At 36.1% G+C, this 24,548-nt stretch overlaps 1 protein-coding gene across 9 annotated transcripts in view; it reads left to right on the forward strand.

Moving 5' to 3' along the window:
* Positions 1-24,548, forward strand: part of MPDZ (multiple PDZ domain crumbs cell polarity complex component) — a 101,470-nt gene that overhangs the window by 19,323 nt on the left and 57,599 nt on the right. For 7 of the 9 annotated variants that reach the window (XM_068176300.1, XM_068176303.1, XM_068176304.1 and 4 more), the window contains 11 exons: positions 6,308-6,529; positions 7,464-7,603; positions 9,424-9,637; positions 11,575-11,703; positions 12,837-13,040; positions 15,698-15,812; positions 18,183-18,271; positions 19,933-20,137; positions 21,448-21,546; positions 23,412-23,491; positions 24,196-24,342. In XM_068176300.1, coding sequence (XP_068032401.1) covers positions 6,308-6,529; positions 7,464-7,603; positions 9,424-9,637; positions 11,575-11,703; positions 12,837-13,040; positions 15,698-15,812; positions 18,183-18,271; positions 19,933-20,137; positions 21,448-21,546; positions 23,412-23,491; positions 24,196-24,342 — 1,644 coding nt within the window. The remainder of the gene's footprint in view (positions 1-6,307; positions 6,530-7,463; positions 7,604-9,423; positions 9,638-11,574; positions 11,704-12,836; positions 13,041-15,697; positions 15,813-18,182; positions 18,272-19,932; positions 20,138-21,447; positions 21,547-23,411; positions 23,492-24,195; positions 24,343-24,548) is intronic. The other 2 variants (XM_068176301.1, XM_068176305.1) reach the window with 2 other exon arrangements.

Consider the following 24,548-nt stretch of genomic DNA (forward strand, 5'->3'; position numbering starts at 1 on the left):
AGCAACAGGTTGATGAAAACTGAGGAAGTAGTGACCAGGTTTTTTGGCAAGCTGTGATAGACTGAGAAGAGAAGTTGTGTCCCAATAGTAGCAGTCAGAGCCATGTTTGAGACAGCATGACAAATGATGCTGAGTTGTGCAATGACAAGATGTTGCAGCTTCTACCCATTGGAGACTAAGATGGTTAATTTTTTTATGTTTAATGATGAGCTGCAGTGACAGTTAAATGGACATTTGATTCTTTTTGAGGTGAAGTGTGACAGTCCATTTAACTGCCCCTCTGTTTTTAATGAGTTTGTAAAGAGCTACAAGACTACTGCAAAATTCTTGGGGACATAATCTTTTAGGACAGTGTAGTTTGAAAGAGGGGATGGGAGCAGAGAAGCCAGAATGGCAATTTACTTTACAAGTCAAACAGATTCCTTGCAAGTATCCCAGCAGAAGTAGGTTAACCAGTGAGACTTCACTGTGGGCCTCTAGGGTCATCAATAAATTTCAAGGTAAAGATGTATTCCTGGCTTGAGGCACTGTGTCTGGAAGGCATAGAGATGATAGTGAAAGTCCTGCCCTCTATTTGTACAGTATATGGACTGAGTGGTATGTTGCTTTATCTTGAGGCATGATACTAAAGTCAGCAAATCTGATGCCTTGGTTATTATTAGTAGGCTTTAAAGTTGTGGGGTATTTTTTTTTTCTTAAATGAGCGAGTAGGATTTGTTTGTACTGCAAAACTGTCATTGTGAAGTTAACAGGAGTGGAAAAGTCTAGGCACAACAAAGGGATGTTTTTTTGTTTTTGAATTACTGTTTTGACTTCAGAAGTCTCTTGAGCTGGGGAGCCCTGAAGGAACCATTTTTTTTCTTGTCTCTTTCTGTCCTTGTTCTTCAGTTAATGCTTGTTTTCTGATATTGAAGAGCAGTCTTGTTGTTTGAAGACAGAGACAGAAGAAAAACAGAGATTGTGGTGTTTTAAATATTTTAATAATATTTTATTTTCTTTATTAAATATTTTAAAGAAAATTATTCCTGTCCTGCTTCTCTTCCTTTTCTTTTTGTCTCTCAGTTGTTTACCTCCTCCACACCTCCTCCTGCCTCCTTTCCACTCAGAGCTCTACTAGAACAAACTATCTAGTGGTCTAGTGGTTGGCTATAGATGGCAGGGCTGCATTTCTTAGTTTTGGAGGTTTCTTGTTTCATAGTTTGTTTTCTTTGGTTGTTTTTATGTTTGTTTTGGTTTTTGTTTGGTTTTGTTTGTTTTTCTGTTGTGGTTTTTTTTGTTTGTTTGTTTGTTTGTTTTTTAACTTGAGGTTTGACCATAGTTTTTCCTTCACTGTGTAGTGGTCAGTAGCAGCTGGGTGTCAGTGCAAGAAAGGATTTAAGGAAGAAGTGAGAAACTGTCTTTTCCTGTTCCCAGTGAACACTTAACAATGTTAATTCTCTATTTTGCTCAACTAGAGATTTTTAGTTCATGTTTTGAACCCGTTTTGGCAACAACACTGTTTGCACTTTTAAATGAAGTGATAACAAGGAATGCTAATTTGAGATCTACTTCATCTACTCTGAGATGGAGCCTTAAAGGTGCAGCCAGCAGAGTGATGCTGGTGCCAGTTCCTATTCCGGGGAGCTCAGGGCCTTTCCCTGCTGTTGTACTTGCATGTTCTCATGCTTCCTCACTTCCACTGTCATTGATGTTGCAGCTGGCCTTTTTGCCAGGAATCTTCCAATCAGTCTTGTGCTTCTTGGGGTGTCCAGGGCTGCTGCTCAGTGGCTGCAGTGCAGAAATACCGAAAATTTCTTTTTGTCGAATAAGTTGAGACCTGTCAATGTTGACGGCATTTGCTTTAAGTGTTGGTACAATACAGACATGATTTGTGTTGCTTTTTTGTTAAAGTATTTTGAGTTACTGCATGTAAGCACTGCTTGATTGTATTTAGTGTATCTGTCTGTGTGAGGAAAACATAAATTTTGTTATACTACGTGGTATTCATGAATTTTTCTTTTAATCTTATGCAAATTATGTCCAAGCTGGAGATGTTTATACCATAAGGAGAATGCCAGTCAAGGAAAAACAGCAAAAGCAAGCTGATAAAGCAATAATGTTTCATTCTGTAATTATACAATCACAGTGCTATAAAGATACTTTTTAATGGAATTATGGTGATTGTATTACTGCAAAATAGTGCAATTTATAAGTTATGAAAAATACTTAATTTTAAAATTTGCACTTGTGGTTTATTACTCCCCCTGGAATGACCTATACTTCTGTGTTAGCAAGAATATATAGCAGTTACTCTCTACTTTTTCGTGCTATAAGCCTTGATTTCAGGGGACACATGGAAGAGAGGGATCATCACATTTCTACTTACAAATTTGTCTTGGAATTCTGAACTTCTACCTTAAGTACTGTAAATGTTTTTATAGTTTTTAATGTGTAACCATGTCTGTTTCAGAAGAGGAGATGTGAAATGTGAGGTTTTTGCACACACACAGGCAGAAAACTTTACTCTGTTAACAGTTTAACTTCTTTTTTTGAGTTTTATTTTTTCTTGGAGCTTCAGAGGTCAGATGAAATTTTATATGAGGTTGGCTTCAGGCACTAAGCATATTCTCCATTAAATACGAGCTTGTTTCTTTAAAAAGGGTGTGAAGAAAATGAGATGTTGCTGTCAGTTGCTCTTGATGTGACTGTGTTCAATACTGTGTTGTAACTGTGCTGTTGTACTGAAATTTTGAGGAGAAGGTTTTAAAGTTCTAGTTAACCCAGTGTGAATTGGAAGGTTATTTTTTTCCTTTTCCTGCAATATATATAGTATGCAAGACATCCTTTCAGTGGTATTTTAACCATCGTGCAAATAAATATAATCCAGTGTTTTCAGAATAGTGGAGTTGTTAATACGTTATGTGTATTAGAAAAACATGAACAACTTACATCTTGTGCTTTGAAAGGCAATGGGAAAAGTAAGTAAATTCCTATATGTCTGCAGTGATGTCCCAGCTCACAAAAGTATGGAGAAAGGATGAAATTTCAAATGGAGAAAATAGCCACTATATTTGCCAGTTTGAACAGGACTTGGTCAGGGAAAACATACAATGTAAAAATTAAAAAAATTAATTGGCCTATAACTACTATTTCATCATGAGAATGTGCAAATTCTCTACCAGGGAGAAAACCAGAATTCCCTAAGTACATTGCCTTACATTTTTTGAAAAAGTCCTTCAAACTTGAGTAGAGAAAAGCATGGTGATACCAGACGGATGTTCAGGTGGAAGTTGAAGTGCCCATCATGACTACTCTGCTCTTTGAACATTGCAAACGGTGCAATGAGCTGCCTAAAGCAATCAATCCACTGTCCAATAGTACTAGGAGAACATATTAAATCGTAGCACAAGTTTGAATGGTACAGGAAGTATTTTGGATTTAGATTAGGCGTGTAATACTATTCATAAGGGCAGTATGTCATACTCTAAAACCTTTTATTTTTGATGTGTAGTTCCATTTGTTTGGTGATTATGCATACAGAGAGTATTTTATTGTATACTAGAGAAAAACAGTATCATAATGCAAACACCATTTATAACATCCATGCTATTGTAAAACTGCCATAATTTTGTTTACTGTGGCTTGATGTAGATTTTTGTGCATGATTTTTCTAGTGCAACTTGCTCCCTACACATTTGTGTGTGAAGAAGTACCCTAGATACATGAAAAACATAGGCTTTTTATGCAGAGAGGGGATCACAAACTGGGATTGTCTCTGCGTTAGCAGTCTGAAACACTGTGTGGTGACATGGAATAAATTCAAGGCAGTGGTCTCTCAGCTACAGTCAGTTTCTGTGACATAAAATTCTGTTTTTCTCCTTTTTTTGCCAGCATGGCTCATTCTTTGTAAAGTAGAAGGTGTTCTAGCTTTCTGTACATTTCACATTTTGCTTTTAGCATTATTACAGAATTTTTCTTCTTATGTCTTAAAAAATGTCTACACACTCTACTCAGAGTGGGAATTCATACACAGTTGGATCTTATAAGACTATCAGTAATACCAATTACTTTCCGCTTCTGCCACCCTGAAATGTGAAACATCCAGAAGCTCCTACTACAGTAAAAGCCCCCAGGACAGAATAATGCAGATAGAATGGTGCTAAATGAAATTGCAGACATTTAATATATTTTTCTTTAGGTGTAATCATTCTGATTGAAGTCATTGCAATGCTCAGATGCTGAGCCTGGCTCACTTAGTTTGAAGTTACCACTCCAAAAGCTGCACCAAAGTAGTTTAGTGAGCTCTCACTGTTTGACATTGGATAAAATTGGTAGCTTTTACTCGTACTATTCTGTTCTTTGTTTAGGCTTACTTTGCTAGCTTTGCCAGAGTAGGTGATTAGTTCTCTAGGGACTGCTTTGATCAAGAGTAATCTGAGGATGGTAACTTTCAGCAGAAAGGGTAACTCAGTGCTATTTTCTGCAATGACCACTGCAATTTAGAAAGTGAACTTGAATCCATGACTTACTAACATTTGTGATATCAGACCCATATACTATGGCCTTCAGGTGCACACACGTGAAAGGTAGTTCAGGTGTGTATCTCATATACTCTTAGGCTGCTTCATATTGCTGTAGAAATATAAAAATATTTTTAGTAGAACTAGTTAAGAATGGTTAATTGCCATAATGTTAGATACTCCTAGGATTAATGATTTCACCAATGACCTTTTTTGTGGGAAGAAGCATAGCAACAGGCTCTGTAAGAAGGTATGAAGGTGGAGGAGAATAAGAAATAAAGCACATAATTGACCAAGTTCAGTTATACAGTTTTATATATTGAAATGAACAATACTGTGAAGGTAAAAGTGAATCAATCAATTGTATGGCCTTATGCAGGTGAGAAACACGAGTACATCATAGACTTTACTAGTTTCAAATCCATTCATATAATGTAAGGGGAAGTCTTATATTCTCAAAAGGGTAGAATTTGATTATGTGTCTGTCTTTTGTTACATGTAATGAACTGTGAAATAAGGCTTGTCTACCTGTGCCTTACAGGCTTGCCAACACGAATGTTTGCGGTTAAAGAAAATGCATATGTGCACATTTTAGGCATTGCAGTTTGTTTGAAACATAACCCAAATGATTCCTCACAAGTATGGATAAAGAACATAATCAATGGGATTTAAAAATCACTGAGTTCCAAACACCCAGATTTTCTTCTTCACAGTTTTTTTGTGTCAGAGCAGGTTTAGAAATGCTGTTGAGAAATTTTCTTTTTAATGCTGCCTTGTAGCATTTTTTCTTTAACTTGAGGGCCTTCCCAGCTACATAAGTTGTTCAGCAAATTACATTTTTTTATTGCATTTTCCTAAAACACTCAGATGAGATGGAATTGTATGATGGAGAACCATATTGACCTTTTAACTGGACTGTTGAAGGACTGATATGATAAACCCAATATGTATAACATGCTTGAACAGTGAGACTAGTGCAGTAGACATTTTAGAATATATCTACTGTTTTGAAATTTTTATTGATACTTCAAGTGTAAAATACAGCTTTAAGGAAGGGGAACCTTAGGTTTCTCTATTGTGATGCAGAATGCTAGAAAGTGTGCATTGTAAAACTATGAAAAGTGATTGAATTTGCAATATAATAGTAAATGTGCCAGGCAAGTAGGAAGCAAATTTATCTGGAGTAAAGCAGTACCAACTGACAGTCAACAGGCAAGTGGGATAAACGACAAATGAGGGTTTCTGCTTCACATGAGCTTTATATCACCAGCAGCCGTTCATTAGACTGGTTGGCACAGATCTGCTTGAAGAGAGGTGACCCTGACTGGTGAAACCCTGACTGGTGAAATTCGTTCTCTGTGTAGATGTGAGATTTACTTATTTTTTCATCAATATATGCGTACTTTTTTTTTAATTGTGAAATAACTGATGAAAGTTTTTTTTTGTTGTTGTTTTTTATATTTCTTAAATACTCATGCTATAGAAAAAATTTGTTCTTGTTCACCTCTAGCATAGTGATGGAGTACTTCAAGACGCTATGGTGATGGGAACAAATGAATTTTAGACAGAGTATGGAAAATAATTGTAGGTTGTTCTAATCAATTTCTTTTGTGTTTTATGCTTGTAGTTTGCAACTTTACATTGGGTATAAATATTGAAGGTAATTTTTCTCCTTAAAATGTCTGCTTAAAATTTCAAATTGGTATGTCAAGTACTTCTAATGATCAGTTGGCTTGTGATAATGTTCTTACCTAAGGAGAAGGTTTCTGCTGTGTCTATAAATCTGTGTTGCCTTCAATCTTTTACAGGTAAATATTACACCTTCCATACATTCCAGTGGTGAATTCCCTCAGCTTCTCCATCATGGTGTGAACGTTGGGTCCTTGCCGCTTAATGAGTCATATTTGTTGGCTCAGCAGAATGGCAACCCAGCTAATGTGTTAGAAACATCAATGAGATCCATTACTCCTCAGATTAATGGGAAATTTTGTAGTGATGACTTTGAGCAGCTGATCAGAAACATGTCCCAGGTAACCTTGTCATATAATAACCACAAAATACAGATTACTGATTATATGAAGATTAAGATGCATGTATATTTATTTAAATGTGATTGAGTTACTACACAAACCACAATACCACTTATGTATAAAATAAAAGTAACCTTTTAGTTTGAAAAACAATTAGTAAATGAGAAGGCAGTTGAAAAACTAGCCCTGACATAGTCACTCATGAGCTACTGTCCTTAGCTGACCAGTGTGTGTATTACAGACCAGCATGCCATTATTTTTTCATGCTCATTGTAGAACTGGTGCTCTGTGCTTGAGGGAGATACTTTTTCAGAGCATGATCTTGTATGCATTATTAACAAAATCTAAATCTGTTACTTTTTTGGAAATAAAATGGAAAATCTTGACCTTGCTGTGCTTGTTCTCTAATCTTTCTACTTTCCTGTAGCAGGCAGAAACGGTGCGTGAGTCCCTTCAGCTGAAGCTGGGAAAGCCCAAGCATATATTCTAGGATTTATCTATTTAATCTGTAATAGAGCAGGATAGGAGAAGTCTAGTGATGTTCAGGAGAGCCTTTTTGCATAGTCCAAGTTTTTTTCATATTTCTGAAGTTAATTTGCTTTTTCTGGTTTTGCTTAAAAGTTGTCCTGTACCCTCTGAAATAGATATATATATACTATTCAGTCACAACTAAACCAAAACTCTGCATAGTTATCTTTTGTTCCCTGATTTCCTCTTATGGTCTGTAATAATATTTATTTCTCAAATATTTTCTGTACGATAGCAAGAAATTGGAAATGAACAACTACATTTCAATTATTAGCTTGTGTAATCTTGCCTAGCTATAGTTGTCATTAGAAATTACTTTCCGAGTTGTTTGCCACGTTTATTATTGCTTTTCAACATTTTTTACCTTTTAACATTTGTACCCTTTTTTATAACTTCTGCTGAACAGGGTCGTCTTGTTGAGACAATTGACCTTATTAAACCTCTAAGTGGTGGTCTGGGCTTCAGTGTTGTGGGACTCAAGAGTGAAAACAGGGGAGAACTAGGAATATTTGTGCAAGAAATCCAGGAGGGAAGTGTGGCACATAGGTAATATTACTACTGAATATTTTACTAACCAAGTGTATATGTGACACTGCAGTTCAGTTGTGTTACTGCTGTTATTTTGTGTTACAAGGACATGTTTACATGTTTCTCTCTTCATATTCTGAGCATCACTGCAGATGTAAAATTACTTGCCACAATTTATGTGATGTTGGAACAGGCATTGTATAAACTGTCCTTAATTTATAGAAACTGCCAATGACATTTCCCTGGGGTTTTTAAATAGGGAAAAAGAGGAAGCTACTGTTGTGTGTCATGCCTTTTAAAGCTGAAATATGTATTTTGCCATTGTTGAATGCACTGAAGAACAATTTGATGCAAAAAAGTCAGCTTTGTCTGGCAGTGTTTGTTGATAGAGTAGGTATGAAACCCAGATTTGACATCAAGCAAGTCTTGACCTAAAGTCAGGGATATTCACAGAGATCCTCAGCTGATATTACAGAAGCTCAGCAATTATAATGGTTTGGTGAAAATATGCTTTTGAACTTAAACTCAGATTCCACAGCTAATAATGAGACAAGTGCTGAGGGAACACAAACTCAAAGGTAAATGGCAGCAGCACTGGTTCACTGCAGACTAGTAAGGTATGTCACTGGTCCAAGTTGCTTTGTGATGTATTATGTATGTTGTGTGAAGAGGCTGAGTCATGTTGGTGCTGCTTCTCACTGTGCTTTAGGAGATATTTTTGGATTATTTGTGATCTGAACACTCATTGTAAGTCTAATAAGAACATGGGCAAGAGAGACAAGAGCATGGTATACAGACTTAATTTTAGTTAATCAAGTACAAAATGTGGCATGCTTCATATTTCTACAGTATTTTTAAATTTTTAAATCTTTTTTGATCTGCCTAATTTCCACTTTCTCTTTTTGTTTGTTTTTATTTTGGTTTAGGTGAGTTTTTTGTTGTTGTTGTTGTTGTTGTTTTGGGGTTTTTTTTTCTGTTTGTTTGTTTCTTGTGAGTTGAAGCTAAATAGTTTTTTTTTCTACCTGGGTGTTCTACCTGGGTTTCTTGAGTGTGGGTGCTCACAATTGTAATTGGCTTTTGTAATAGAGATTCTTGTTTTCCTTGCTGCCCTTTGTTATCAAAGCATTGCCACTTCAGGATGCAAAGAAGTGGTGGAGGAAAGAGAGGGTAGTTTAACTGTGTAGGCTTCATACACTTCCTTTGGAGTATATCTGAGGAAGGACTCAGTATGTAATTTTACAGTGATGCTTCCTTTGTCAGAAAGTGAAGAGGTTTTTGTAATTTGTTCAGGACTTTTGTTTGGTTTCTTTGTCCTTCTTTTTTTTTTTTTCCTTTTTTTTCTTTTCCTTTTTTCCCCCACCTTGTTTTTCACTAAAACAAAATCAGTATGTTACTGTAACATACTGATGAAAGTGTGTTCCACTCCATGGTTTGATGAATATTCAGTTGCACTGAACAAAGTGGGGCACTTGGTCTGTAAAGCAAGTGGCTCAAAGTCAAGGATAAACATAAGTTCCCAGGCTGTGGTTGGGAGCAACTGAGATTAATATGCTTAGTCTCACATGGGGGTTCAGGGAGAAGAAAGCTGGCTAGGGGGTGGTCACCAGGGGAAGGTAGCAGTGGGATTAGCTTCAAAGGGAGCCATCACCAGGGTGACACATCAGCTTCTTTCAGCAAAATTGCATTAAAAAAGCGAGGGGGATTAAAAAAGTGAGGGGTATAGAGACCAGGTTATTAAAAATGCTGGAAAATTGTCAAAATACTGCAATTTCTGTGGCAATGCTTCCTTGATTTTTCTTATTTGTTTATTTTGTCATCTGTTTACACCTATGTGACAGAGATGGAAAGCTGAAGGAAGCAGATCAAATCCTTGCTATTAATGGACAAGCCCTTGATCAGACAATTACACATCAACAGGCTATCAGCATTTTGCAGAAAACAAAAGATAATGTCCAGCTAGTTGTGGCTAGAGGCACTTTTCCTCAGCTCATCAGTCCTGAAGTTTCCCGGTCTCCATCTGCTGCTAGCACAGTTTCAGCCCATTCCAACCCGGTGAGTGTTGCCCAAACATCTGTGTATTCAGTTCTGGACATGCATGTACTTACTGCGTATAGTCTTTTGAGTAATTTTTTGTAACTTGTTTGTACATTCCTTCACTGTTCTTGAGTTTTTTCTTCTATTTATCTTTATTATACCTTTTACCTTCAAAGACTAGAAAATATTCAGGCTTGCTGGGGGAAAAATCTTCATCTTGGATGTATTCCTTGCTCCCATCTGCCAACTTACCTGTATCCAGTGCAAATACAGCATGTTTACCTTTCTTGATGATGCTTTATTTTGAGGTTGCACTAAACAGGATATTTTTTTCTTTGCATTCTGCTCGAACAAACAATTTTTTGAGGCTTTGTAGTCTGATTTGCACCACCAGCTGGATGGGTGCTTTTGTGTTTGTGTCACTGTTATCTGTTAGCATGGGAGCTCCAGTGAAATTACAAGATGCACTTAAGAGCTCCCCAAAAAGCAGCTCCGCTACAATTCCTTTCTTATGAGAGCTTTTGCACACCTAGGTGTAGCTAACACAGTTCAGAAACATGGTGATATTAACTGTACTTTCTCTTCCTCTTACCTCACTTATGTAACGGATTGTCCTGGGATGAGACAGCCTATATTCAGTTTCTGTAGGTTTTACTCTTCAGTCTTTTGTGTCCCTTCTTTAAGGGAGTCAGTTACCAGAAGTATAGAGAGCAATCTGTCTGGAAAAAGGAACTGGTCTTTTAATCATTGGTATAAAACCTTTAGTGAAGAAATGTTCTTTGTATCTGTGTGTAGGAAGGCAGCTGACTGCCCTAACTTTTCCTGCCAGCACATAGGGGAAGCCTGCTCTTGTCCAGTATTGCTGTCACAAACTTCTTTCTCTATGTGATTGCCTCTGTATTCACTGAACAACTTCCCTTGCATGAAAAGATGTTCCTTACAAGCATCCCATAGCTGCTTCTGGTTTGTTTAGCATGCCTTTCCCAATTTTCACGTTCTCTTCATTTTCAAATGCAACATACTAGGAGCAATTCTTTTTCCTTCAGGATTTGCTTTATCATACTGACTTTATGTTAAGACTGGATTTCCCAACAGGTACCTCAGGGCTTTGAGTTTGCAATACCTTGATTATTCAAAAGAAATCTTAATCTTATTTTAAGATTATACCTGGTGTAGCACCAGCTGTGGTTTTAAATTTCAGACAAGTTTACTGTGGCAGTTCTTGTTCAGGAAGAAGAATACCATGAGCTTCCAGCTGTCCCTTTAAGGAGTGCCCCATGTGAATGAGCTAGGATTTGTCTTTCTTTCAGAGCAGTTATCCTCCTTTCAGAACACAGTCTGCCATCAAAATTACTTCATTCTAGTGCTGTTGCCATCAGACAACCCAGAAGAATTTATTACATGGGGCATTTCTGTTACTACCTGTCTCACAATATTTGGTTCTGCTATCAGACTTGGAAATACTGAATTGGGATTTTCCTTTCTCCTGTGCTTTGTTGTAATGGCTGATGTGAACATGCACTTACCTGAAGATTTTAATTTCCAATCGTGTGTGGTTTTTTAGAAGCAGTATTTACTGACTGCAAAGGAGCATAAAGGTGGGCAGCCCTAGGCTGCTGCCTATATTCATTCGACAAGTTCTTGGAAGGTCTGACCCATTATTCAACTCTGGTTTGTACTAGAGAAGTTCCACCTGTTATAGAATTAGTAATTTACAGATTAAATATTATGTGATATCATACCTAATAGTAATTGTTAAAAAAGGTACTATATGTCAATCTTCCTCCAACTTTCTATTATTAAAAACATACTCAAGAAATAAGAGAAAATAACCTGCACATTTCTATACATATATTAATAGCTTGACTTGATAATCTTAAAGTTCTTTTTACACCTGAACAATTCTATGATTCAATGTTTTTAATCATTTGCAAGCTTGTATTTATTCCTTTTAGGTTCACTGGCAGCATGTGGAGACCATAGAGTTGGTCAGTGATGGCTCAGGTCTCGGATTTGGGATAGTGGGAGGAAAGTCAACTGGAGTGATTGTTAAAACCATCCTCCCAGGAGGGGTGGCTGATCAGGTAAATTCAACCTACCTCTGTTACTGTTCAGTAAGGTGTGAAGTTACTCTTTACATTTATGATCAGAGCAAATAGTGGTAGCTTTTATCCAAATAAATGTAAAAAAAGAAACAGTAATTACTGAAATTTTTCCTCTGTAAATGCGTGTATAGTGCAGGAGTCTCTGCATTTGAATGTTAAAGATGAATTAGGTCCTAAATCACATTTTCAGAACATTATATATATTGTGTGCATTTAGAGTCTTAATTCTTTCATGAGTGTACTGGTTGTAATTGGGGTTGTGGGGATTCCAAAGATTGACTCGCTGTGCCCTAAAACAGCTAAGAGCATCTGCTTTTTTCTGCTGAGCTTACTGAAGCTTGGAGCAGGTATGTGGCTTCGTGTGTCTGCTTCAAGACACGGACTCTGCTCTTGCATATGAGTTGAATTTGGTTATCACAGCTCATTTCAAGTTTGTTCATTGGACAGGTACCTAGGTCTGCATTAATGCTGGTAACAGGGCCTGGAGATGCATAGACAGCACTTACTGCTGCAGTCTTTCCTCTGAACAGGTAGATAGGTTCCTTTTACAAAACTGTCTCTGTAACACTCATCAAATGGCCTAAATTCATGAGACACTTTTTTATTAATTAAAGGTTAATCAGTAAGATATTAAACCAATGTAAAGCAGTTTAGATAGCTGGATCACAGAAAGAGAGAAATGAATTTTATTTTGAAGTCACGGTTAATCCTTTTACTACTACTAGTATTTTAGTATCAGCGCAAACCTGAATATGTGTTTCAGTGCTGTTTTTTGGATGTGTGCTTGAAAATGAAACCTAGAGTTCTACAGTCTACATGCAATTGTTAAATACCAGTAGGAGTAACTGTAGCTAAGCACATTTTTTTTTTTCTCGGTGCTTGGGTGATGTCTTGAAAAATGATCTCCTGGATATCTCTGGGGAAATTCCTAGTAAAATTCATGTGCCATTAGGCAACCTTCTTTTCTTCACCTTGCTATCAGGATATTGTCTTGGCATCCAGAAAAAGTCACCTGATTCATATGTCTTAGAAGTGAGTAAAGCTATGTGCTATTTTTCTAATTGTATGGTATGTGGGAAAAATGGCAATTTTTTTCATCATTTTTCCTTCAGCATGGAAGATTGTGTAGTGGAGATCACATCTTGAAAATTGGTGATACAGACCTAGCTGGAATGAGCAGTGAGCAGGTGGCACAAGTTCTAAGGCAGTGTGGAAATAGAGTGAAACTGGTAATTGCAAGAGGTCCTGTTGAGGAGCCGCTTCTACCAGCAGTTCCTCCAGGTACACCAGTACCCACCTCTACACCAGAGAAACAGGTAAGCAACAGTGAACATATGTAACCCATAGCAAACTTCCTTTCTTTTTAACTACTGTTAAAATCTTTTGTGTTTATGTTCTCAGAAGCTAGGATTTTCTTTCCCAGTAGTACAAGTCTCATCTGACTGGGAGAATCTAAATGCAATGAGTCCACAGTTCAAGGAGCTGTATTCTTGAAGACTTTTGGGATTAAGGTTTAGGACTTCAATAAGTATAATCTGATTAACAGCTTGTTCTGAGTTGCTTGTAAGTGTATGTTATTACATTGGGACATCTAAAGCAATGCATTCTTTTCTTCAGGACTGAGCTTGTTGACTCTTTAGCATTTCTCTGTCTGCCTGCCCTTTTTCTGTATAATTTAATTTGTTCATCAGAACTTTTCTCCTTGTGCTAAGCAGCACACAGATGCTAATCCTTTCCTGTATCACCTGTCACTACTCATTTGCTAGATATTTTCTAAAAAAAGTAAGCCAGCTGCTACCCTTACTCCCCTGCTGATGATTGTACTTTGTATCTTTACTCCTCTACAACTGTCAGCCACTTAAAAAATGCTGTAAATATTATCATGACTTGTCAGCTCAAAACCTCTACCAAATAGGTCATTTGCATGTTTGTAACAAAGTCTAGTTTCATGGGATTCAGAAACAGTACTGTTTTGCCATATATGGCTATGACCATATACTGACATTTAAATGTCAGTATATGAAGTAAATTAATGAGAGAAGAAAACGTTAGTTGTTTTTGAGCCTACCCCTAGATAGAATTTTTTGTTTTACTTTTCCATGTTGTTTTTCTAGACGTTTTGTTCAGTTCTTCTTCAGAAGAGAAGTCTTTGCAATTTATGCATGATTGTTATGTAACAATTTAGATGGTGATACCATCATTTTGTCTCTGTCCATTGTAGTGATGTCTGTGAAAACTTAACATATATTCATCCCCTGTTTTTTGGCTATAAGGCAAAGGAAGTTAATTTTAACATGGAGATTTCTGAGCATCGAAGACAAGAGACAAACTGATACTTTTGTGTCTTTACAGCACACAAAAAAGAGATGTAAAACCTTTCTGCATTTTAGATAAAGGGATTAATATTTAGTACTAGTATTATTTGTCTGAAATGCATCTCTCAAAATAAAAGCTGAATTTGATTATTTAATCTTTGTATATTTCTGCAGTATTTGCCTTTTTGAGGTTACATGATGCAATGTTAGAAGATTTATCTGCCACTATAGAATATATACGATTTCTAGTACTGACAAAATAGCTCAAAGCAGCAAAGGAGCATAATTTTAGGTATTTGCTGTCTTCCCAATTTCCATGCTTTTCAAAACCTCTTTCCTGGTACTTCTTTCCTGGCAGGAGGCAGGCTATTTTTAAACTGCTCCTGCCTACACAAGGTCACATTCCTGGAAGGAGCACCCTGTTAATAGTCATGCAAAACTCATTGATTTGGGTCTGTAGTGAAGATGATGATTCAAACAGCTTGATTTTTAGTTTCTTACTATCAGATATGGTGTAGGTGAAGTCTTCATGATGCTCTTAAAACTATTATTGGGACCAGAATGGCTTTGGAAAATGGGTACTTCTTGTCATGTTACCTGCAGATATCTGTCTCATAAAAATTCATGAGGCTATGGGAATTGGATCTTTTTTTAGTGGCATTACCTGTGGCCAAAATAATCCTGTATTTTCAGTGAGAGGGATGATTAATGCATTAGAAATTTATTTTTCTTGTGTTCAGTTTGGTTTCTGGTGGAGTTGCTTGATAAAGAGCTCAAGTCAGATTCTTGGGAAGTAGCTCTCCTGAAATCTTTTTTGGCACATACTTACCTAGTCAAACTGGCTTCAGTTACTTGGCCTCGTTGTCATATTGGCACTTAAAAAAAAGGTTTAGCTGCTATTTGGCATGCAGAAGGGGCAGAATAAAAACTATTAATTCAAACTCCCTGCTGTTAAAATAGGATTTTAATACATACTCTGCTTTCATTAACAACAAGTAATTAAATAGCCCCAAAATCCATTGTTATAAATTCAGAGAGCTATAGCAGATATTAATGAAGGTTGTAATTATTGAGCTAGCTGGAAATATAATTGCTATGTGCTAAAATGAAGTTTTTAAGCCTTTCAAAAGCAGGAAATATAATTGCCTGACTAGTGATAGCTTTTAGCATATTTTAAATTTGCAAGTTTTAAAAAGACACCTATAAGTCATGAACAGAAATTTAGACAAATAGAATAAAAAATACATTTTTTTTTCTTTTTAATAACACAGCAGTCTAAAGCTAGTTCTGAGGAGGTCCCAGAAAGTCAGCAAGCTACATATTCATATACATATGTATGTAAGTTACTGAACAAGAAATTAATTGTTCAATTTGTATGAATTTTGCCAGTCATTTTAGTCATTAAATAATGATTTGACAGGTTAAAGGTAATATCCCAGAGCAGTGGGGTGAAGGAGGACATGACCTGCTCTGCATTGCTTTACCATGAGGAATGTTACCTACCTCTTGCTTGTCTGATGAACAGCAAATAAGTACAGAAGAAAATTTCATAGTTCCTTTTCTGTGTTTTTATCTAATTTTATGTGTTACTGACTTAATGAATGTGGTGAAACTTTAAAGGAAAAGAGCTTCTTTTGTAATCCCCCTTTTCTTTTTAGGACGATGCTTCTGTTGATAGCTGTGAAGATGGGGAGAAATTCAATGTTGAACTCACTAAAAACAACCAGGGCTTAGGAATAACTATTGCTGGTTACATTGGAGACAAGTCATCAGGTAATTGTTGATTCCTGCACTTTATTATGCAGCCTATTGCATACTATGGTATATGTGCATCAAAGACCTAATTTTGATATAACTTCTCTTAAAAGAACCCTTAACAGTCTAAAATCTATTTGAAATTTATAAAAGAATGGTTTTCATTTTGTAAAAAGGATGTTCAGAATAAAAGTAATCTATAGTATTAAAAAATGTCACCTCAGAATTTTAAATCAGTTTTTATCTTCACTTTTGGCTAAACTTCTGCTTACATGTTTTTGAAAAACAATGGTAAAATAGTTCGAGCCCTTTCTGTTAGAAGTAGCCCTCTTACAAGGTGACACAGTAGCATTCTGAGTAGTTTTAAGAGATTGTTAATAATTTTTAAATAATGTGCATGATGCTGCTAGCACATCACAAATTCTTTACTGACTTCTGGATGTAATAAATATTTCTTCACCTGTGGGCTGTGGCAGACAATAAATAGGTTTATTTAATAAATAAATGCAAAAATTTCTATGGACAATTGCTTATTTTTACTTTGTAATTTCCACTACATTTTTTACAAAAATAATCCAGAGGTCTGTTAGGCTTCCTTAGGGGAAATTTGGCAAATTCAGTAATGCTAGGAAGGGATGTCTTTTGAACATGTCATAAAACTTCTCAAAGAGCTGTTACTTTGACTTGTATCCATTTGTATATTGTTTGAAAAATGTATGGATAGGTACATTCCATAATTTTGGCAGTTTCTAGCTATAATTTTTTGGATCAGAAAAAACTGGACTTCCCCAGGACCAGACAGTCAGAGTTTGTGCAAGTCCACTCTGTAGCAGCTTCTGGTTGAATTTCAAAAGGCAAATTAAGATGTAGAACATGTATAGATCTGAGAGCATATTTTGACTGATTTAGTGTTAGCGTATCATTGGTCTTCAGCTTGAAATTACTGTGCTGCATGGAACTATGTTAGAGAATATTCTTGTCTCAGGGACTAGTTAGGTAACTCAATTTTGTGACATAACAGTTACAGAACAACTTAGCTGTCAAAGAAGCATCAATAAAACTACTGGACAACAAATAACATTTCTGAATTTTTTGTGAATGACAAATAAGTTGTCATGTTATCTTACAGCTGTTACAGGATATAAGAATGCTTGGAAGTTAGGAGGGCCAGCCATGTAATCATGCACAAAGCCTGCGCAAACAACCTCTTTAAAAATCCCCCCCAACCCAAAAAACAAACAAACAAAACCGACAGAAAAAGAGAGTCTTGTCAATGAGTTGACTTGAATATATGTATAATCTTATTTTTCCTAAGCTGAGTTGAGTCATTAACCCTCTTTCCTTATAACTTTCATCATAGTCAGGGCCAGTAAAAAATTAGCTTGAGGTCTGCAAAGGCTGTGACAGCTTTTAAAATACATTTTGTAGTGGATTGTTTTCATATCAAGCATATTCATTTATCAGAGTGAGAACATTTGTTGAGAGAAAGTAGATGCTGTTAAGATTTCTGATGCTAATGTTACAGGCCTGAGACCATCAGAGTGATTTCATGCCAGGTTATACTGTTATTTTTCCTGATTCAGTGTAAGCTGTGCAAAATGTGTATGTAGGAACTCCGTATATTTGTATTTTATTGAGCTGTTGAAGTTACTTCAAAGCAAGTGTGTTTTTCCTGAAATGTTTTCTTTTAGTGAAATATCTCTTCTGTAGGTGTTTTCTATATATTACTTTTCTTCTGATTCAAAAGTAGTAACTAGTTAGTAACTAAAATGTTTTTATTTTGATGGGTGTTTTTTTGTTTGATTTTGTTGTTCTGTTGGAGTTTTTAAAACTTAGTGACCTTTTTATCAAATAGTGATTACTGCATTTAAAAACTGGTTCAAACGTCAAGTTGTATTCCTATTCAGTTATAATTTTCTCAATATGGCAATCCAAATATGCATTTTCTTAAGCTGTTTTTAAGTACATAGAAAATTCAGAAATTACTGGATTAGTGTACTCAAGCTGAATTTTCTGTCCAAATCTGGCAAAAGTCAGAAATATGTTTTTTGTCTATGTTGGTTTCAACCTTTAGATTAAGGGAAGTTAGAATATTTCTCATTTTGCATCTGGAATTGTGTATTTGGCATTGTAAGGTTTTGAATGAGATCTAATCCAATGCAAACAGACATTAATCTGGCTCATTCTTTAAGACGATAATAATACATATGTTTTTCTTTAATCATTGCTTTCTTTATGATTGTTTTATTATCTTACTTAGGGATTGTTTTTTCTTTTATTTTTCCCTTTTTTAATTGGTGCCTTTAGTTGCATTATTGTGGCATTGCATTATTTAAATTGTTTCTTAATAAATTAGTTAACTTAATTTTCCCTGTTTTTTCATCCCAGAACCTTCTGGTATCTTTGTGAAAAGCATTACAAAAGGCAGTGCTGTTGAACATGATGGCAGAATCCATGTGGGAGATCAAATTATAGTTGTAAGTAAACACAGGATGAACTGAAATAGCTTGTCTACAAGACTCCGCTTCTTTATGTTGCAAAGAAATACTCATTAAGTACTTGTTTAAAATACTTAGAATCAGTGTTGCAGTTCTGAGTCCTGTCCTGACAGAGTATCTCATCACGTTTTTTGATTATGCTACCTGCATGTAACTTGTAATTCTTAAACAAAATCTTGTATGTGAGAATATATCATTATATATCCTCCGTATCAGTAGGAGGTTAATAAGTGTGAAATTTCAAAGTTTGATTCAAATTGGGCAACTGTTTTCAAAATTATTTTAAAAGGTTGTGTCCCAAAATTTTACGTATTTAGAGAAAGAAGAACATATTTTTATCCATAAACTGTTGCTTCTATGGTGGAAATCAGGTTGTGAATGCAGGGAGTGCATTTTTGTGTCTCTCGTGGATATGTCCTTGCATTTATGTGAAGACAGCAGTAAGAACAGGTTATGGTCTCTCTTCAGAAGTGCCTGCATGGTTGTTTGTGGAAGCATATATCTTTTCTTGTAAAGATTTACGTGCTGAGTACAAATGGCTAAAATGGATTGTTCCAAAGTTTTTTTTCTTCTTCTACTGCACATACAGAAGGAGAAAATTATTTGAGTGACCTCAGACACTGAAGAATAAAATGCATTTTTTAAATATGGTTTGTTTAAGTGTGGAGGAAAAATTAAATAGTCCCACCTGATTTTTAGTTACTTTAGATTTAGAAGAATTTCAGAGAAGGACAACAAATGACTAAGGGTCCAGGGGATTCATGCTTCATTTAGTAGGACTTAAAATAAGTCCTACTTTGATACACAAAATATCTATTTTGTGTAGATAGGCAGAAACAATTACAGGAGTCAAAGAGCATAGTATTCTAAGAATTATTTGAGAAATTTAAGGCACTGTGGGGTAGATATAGAAATAGTAGAATATAATGGAGTTTGCAGGGAGAAGAAAAATATAATGTGATGGGTGCTAGGTAGGGATAATGGGATAGAATTGAGAAATGTCAAAATTTTGAATTCCAGAAAAAAAACCCGAGTTAATGAGATAATAAAATAATTTCAAACAGAGAAGACCAAAATTTTATTCTTTAAAATCTTAAAATGATGAACCAGTGATAATATCTGGTTGTTTGTGACAGTGTTGTGTTTTGAAATTGGAATTCACAGTGCTCATTGGTAGACTTCTCTGTGTCTAAATGACTGCACTCTATAAGTCTTTCTACCCCAATGCATCAATGGTCTCTCCTTATTCTTGTCTCTCCAGAACGCCTAGCCATTGCTTTGTTGGTTTATTCACCTAGTATTATCCCTGAGAGGTAGGGATGGCTGAAGTGGTTGAGTGACGGGCTGTACAATATGCCCTGCACAGCTTATGCTGTATCCTCTCCCACCTTGCAGAGCAGATCTGCCTGGCCACACCATGGTGGGCGCTCTTCCCCTCTTTGCTGTGGTAGTGGTTGTCATCTAGCTCTGGAGTACTCCAGTGGGAGTGCTTAGCATATCCAATTACTAAAATTGTAGAGATTTTGTTCTTGCCCCTCCACTTGCTTTCTACTCAGGCTAACAGATGCTGAGAGCTAACTGCATTGTTTTGCCCTGAACTTTTTTCTGTGGGTGAACTGAAAAACTACTTGATCCTGCAGGTGGATGGAACAAATCTTCAGGGTTTTACTAACCAGCAAGCAGTTGACGTTTTGCGGCACACTGGACAAACGGTTCGGCTTACTTTGATCAGAAGAGGTCGTAAGCAGGAAAATTGTATTCCACCCCAGGAGGACTTCAGTGTTCCTGTTGAGCAGGAGTTACTATTCCAAACAAGGGATACAAGGGATAGTACCACAGCTAAAGGTAATTAAAACTGGCTTTGCTGTTAACTTGGCTTGAAACATTTTTCTGCTTAATTGCAAACTGTAAATAAAATGGGCCAGATTCATTCTGGGTATCTTATTCATTCTGGTAGATGGCAGAGCTGCTGTACATGAGGTGGAGTTTTGTCTAAAATGGTTTGATTAATCTTTTAGGCACAGTGGTATTATTTGCTACATTTTCAAAGTGATTGTTGAAAGTTCTTTCCCGCATTGCACTTCTGGCTGAATTGTTTTGAGACTTTGATCCTGCAAATCTTTGAATGGTAAGAAGGCAGCAAATGTTTTATTCATGCTCTAGAGTGAGAGCTGCATTCAAAAGGAATCAGAGAAAGACCCTCCTTGATGAGCATAATCAATCTCATCCCATTTTGCTTTTGCTTGTTACAAGGTACAGGTATGAGAGGAGTAGCTTGCATTGTCAATACCCTATCAGCCCCTAAATACATGAGTAAAATGTTCAGATGCCAAAGACCAGTAGTAATTTTGTTGCTGATGATGAGATTTGTGCACCTTTATTTTACATGTTCTGCACATATTTAAGTATATGTGTCACATCTTGAATGTCAGTGTGTTTAAATGAAAGCTAACTGCACAGGGTCTGGAAGCACAAAACAGCTGCTTGTGTTATAGTTAGATGTCAGTGAAAGTATGTCACAAGTAGTCAACAGAGGCCTAATCCTCATCTCACATAAGATTTTCAGAGAGCCAGTAGCATGTTACCTGTATGTCATCCTCCCACTCCCACCTTTAAGAAGAGGTATAGGCCAAGTCTTCAGAATGCTATTTTTCCAGCCAACAGGCGTTCAAAACATCTGACAGGTAGCAACATACATAACAGAATTTGGTGGTAGGAGGGATTTTCTATGTATGAAAAGTATGCCAGGTATCCAGGTCTCCAAGGCTGAAGCATTTTTGTTTTCAGCATCAGCTTTCTGAATTGCACAAAGGAAAGAAAAAAATAAATTAATACAAGAATGCTAAAGAATGTTATATTTAGATGCATTTTATTCAGTCATAGAAATGCAGGTACTGTTAGTTGTACTGGGTTTTTTATCAGATTTTTTTTTTTCATTGAACTCACTGGAGAAGGCAATGCATTAACAAAAGACAATATCTTTGAAATGTGATGTTTCTTCTGGGCCACACATGCCAGATTCCATTTGCCAAATATGGATACTCTGAAGTCCAGTGGAGGAGAGAGTTGGTGCTCCAGAGCATGCCTTTGAGCTTGATAAGTATTATGACATATAAAATAGCTAAATAGCTGAAAAGATTTCTTCTTTTTTTCAGATAACAATGAAACAGAACAGGGATCCCCATCACTGCCATCCAGTGCAGGTGTGGTAAATATAGGAGATGACATGAAACAACAGGAAACAGGTTCTCAAGGTTTAATATTTTATTCTGTGAAATTGCCCTTCTGTGTCCTTACACAAAGACCAGGTGTTTGTGTGTCTTTCCATCTTCTGCAAGCTCTGTAGCTGAGGTAGAAGTAAAAAGTCAAAGTAGTCATACATTTAATCATGTACTCTTAATCGTAAGTGTTGTAGGAACAGGACTACTGTATGTGTCTGAAAATAATTATATGCTGAAGATGTCACATGGAGCAGTTTGCTTTGGCTACTTGCTCAACCCTCTCCTAGTCTAGTTTTGCATATCAACTCTTTTTAGTCTAGTCTAGAAAAAAAAAAATCCTTCCCATTCCCTGTTTTCTTTCCAGTTGTCTGCAGCTGCCCAGCTACAGTTGCAGGACTTCTGCCTCTTCTGATGAATTTCCTTTTCCCAAATTCTTGAGCTTACATTTTATTTAGTATTCTCTGGTAATGTCTGAAATTCAGTCAGTTCTGGTTCACTGATATTCTCCAAATTTCCTATGCTCTTTGTCAAAATTCCTATTTTCTACTGGGTATTTTTTTCCTGCTTGATCTCCTAGAACACTGTTCAACATTTTCAGAAGTCCTGTGTGATGATATGCTTTTCAGATTTAGACATAACTTCATGTGTCAGCTTGATGTGTAACATTTTTGTGCTTCCAGAGTAAAAGGAGAAACTGAAAAGTTCTGCAATCTGTATCTTCATAACTCATGCTTTCTGATTTTCTTGGATAGTTGAAGGAATTTCTTTTTAACTTCTTTCCTTCAGATACTGCTGTGTCTACACTTTGGGAAAAGTATTGTCCTTTTTTGAACGCCATGTAGCATCTGACTTTATACTTACTAATATCTCTGAGTGATGACTAGACTTAAAACACTGTCTGAGGCTCTTAGTCATTTTCTCTTCTTACTAAAATCAGTGTGATTTGAGAACTTTGTAATGAAGATTCTTGTCCTTACCTGTGATGAGCATCTGAAGAGTTTATTTTGATACTTAATGTAGACACAGCCCAGGCCATGGACCTTAAGTATGTAGGATCCTGTTAAACTTGCTGTGTTTGCTGGCTATTGTATCTAAATACTGCTTTTTATTGGTTTCCGTCATAGACCCTAGACAATGTGAATGAGGGGGAAATGAGCAGGAAGAAAACATTTCTCTGTTTTTCAAATTAAGATTTACCACAGTTTGCTACCTAGCCTGTCACTATATCACTGTACTTCTCCTGCTTCCTTCCTTTCCAAGTTCGTTGCTGTTCTTTAGGTATTAAAATTTAAAAAAGCAAAGAACTTGGACTTCTTGCATTCTGTTACTGACCTTTAGGGCTTACAGTTTCAGAAAAATCTTTCACAGTGCTCATGGTTTTAAAAATAAAAAATAAATCTCCAGGTTGTGTTTTTTGGACATTCTTATTAAAATACAGTGTCTGTCCAAAAGGATCAGTGTGCATTTTCTAAGTATTTTAGCCATCCCCATGAATCAGTCTGATCAGCTCACATGTCATCTGATTTAACATAGGGCTTGAGTGCAACCTTTTCATTTCCTTGGTGCCTATTCTCTGAAAAAATTGCAAAAAATTGACTCAACTCTGAGGCTAGTAGGTATCTTTTCTTCCCAGCCAGCAGTCTATTTGACTGAACTTCATGTCTTTCAAAATACACAGTTTTTCATGGTTGAAATCTTTATACTGCTTTGCAAGTTTTTGCTGTGGTAAACTCAAGCTTGGTGAGACTAAACATGCCAAGTTTTTAGTCATATTTAAGACAGTTCTGACATCATGGGAATGATTGTGTCATTGTGCATGTTTCATATACTTTATCTGTTTTAGGAGTTGATTAGGTTTTTTAATTCTTTCTCACAGTAATATTAAATACAAATTTTAGATTTCCAGCTAACTAGTACAGAAGAAGCGGCTGCAAAGATAAAATGGCAGAGGATTATGGGTTCAAATTATGAAATAGTGGTAGGTAAATTTTGTTTATTATTGTTAAATATGCATCTCTTTCGTCTGTGCATCTGTTATGTTGACAACATATGGATAGAAATATGCTTGTATTGCATTTGTTCCTTCATGTATGAAAATTACACATATGCTTCTTAGTATGTTGAGATTATTTTAATTATAGACTTTGAATGTAAATATGTATTTTTCTGTATTTTATCAAAACCATGACAGACCTGTTAGATTACTGTGCCCATAACTATTGTTTCACCAATTTTCCAGCCTCAGGAGAATAAATGTGTTTAGAGAAAAAATAATATTTAATATGAACTTCAAAGCTCCCTTCATTAGCTAGAACTTGAAGCTTCCTTCTCATTCTGCATACTGAATAAGTGATTTCACATAATGATGTAAATAATGCACAGAACATATATTGTAGATACAGAAGAAAAGTAGTATGTCAGTTTAGGAGATCACATGTCACAGATGTAGTGTCTGTAGAAGTATGTATTATTAGATTGTTGTCATAAGCAGTTTTGCATTTGTGTATTGCAAAGTGGTGTGTGATCAATGAATTGGCTTCTACCTGACACCCCATTACACATGACAGTACTTCTGGTTTCTCACTTCTGGAATTTTCACCTAACTGCATGTAAATTGAAATGGTAAGTAATAGATCTGGCTGTAAATATGACAAATGTAACCATTTCTTTATCTTCCTTTAGGTGGCTGTGGTTAACAAATTTAGTGAAAGCAGTGGGTTAGGGATAAGCCTTGAAGCTACAGTGGGTCATCATTTCATCAGATCTATCTTACCTGAAGGGCCAGTTGGACGAAGCGGCAAGTTATTCAGTGGAGATGAACTGCTGGAAGTAAGATGAAGTACTGCTTTATCTTAGTCTGCATTCAGTAAGGTTTTTGAGCAGTAAGTTTCTTCTCATAGGCTATGACCATGGGAATGATGTATATCTAACAGCATGCCAGTTAGTGGTTGAGTAGTCACTTAATATGTATTTACATATATTTATGTGAATACATATGCTTACATACATTTCTTAGCTGGTAGCTGATTTTTTGA

Source organism: Anomalospiza imberbis, chromosome Z, assembly GCF_031753505.1.
Source record: "Anomalospiza imberbis isolate Cuckoo-Finch-1a 21T00152 chromosome Z, ASM3175350v1, whole genome shotgun sequence".
Taxonomy (NCBI): domain Eukaryota; kingdom Metazoa; phylum Chordata; class Aves; order Passeriformes; family Viduidae; genus Anomalospiza; species Anomalospiza imberbis.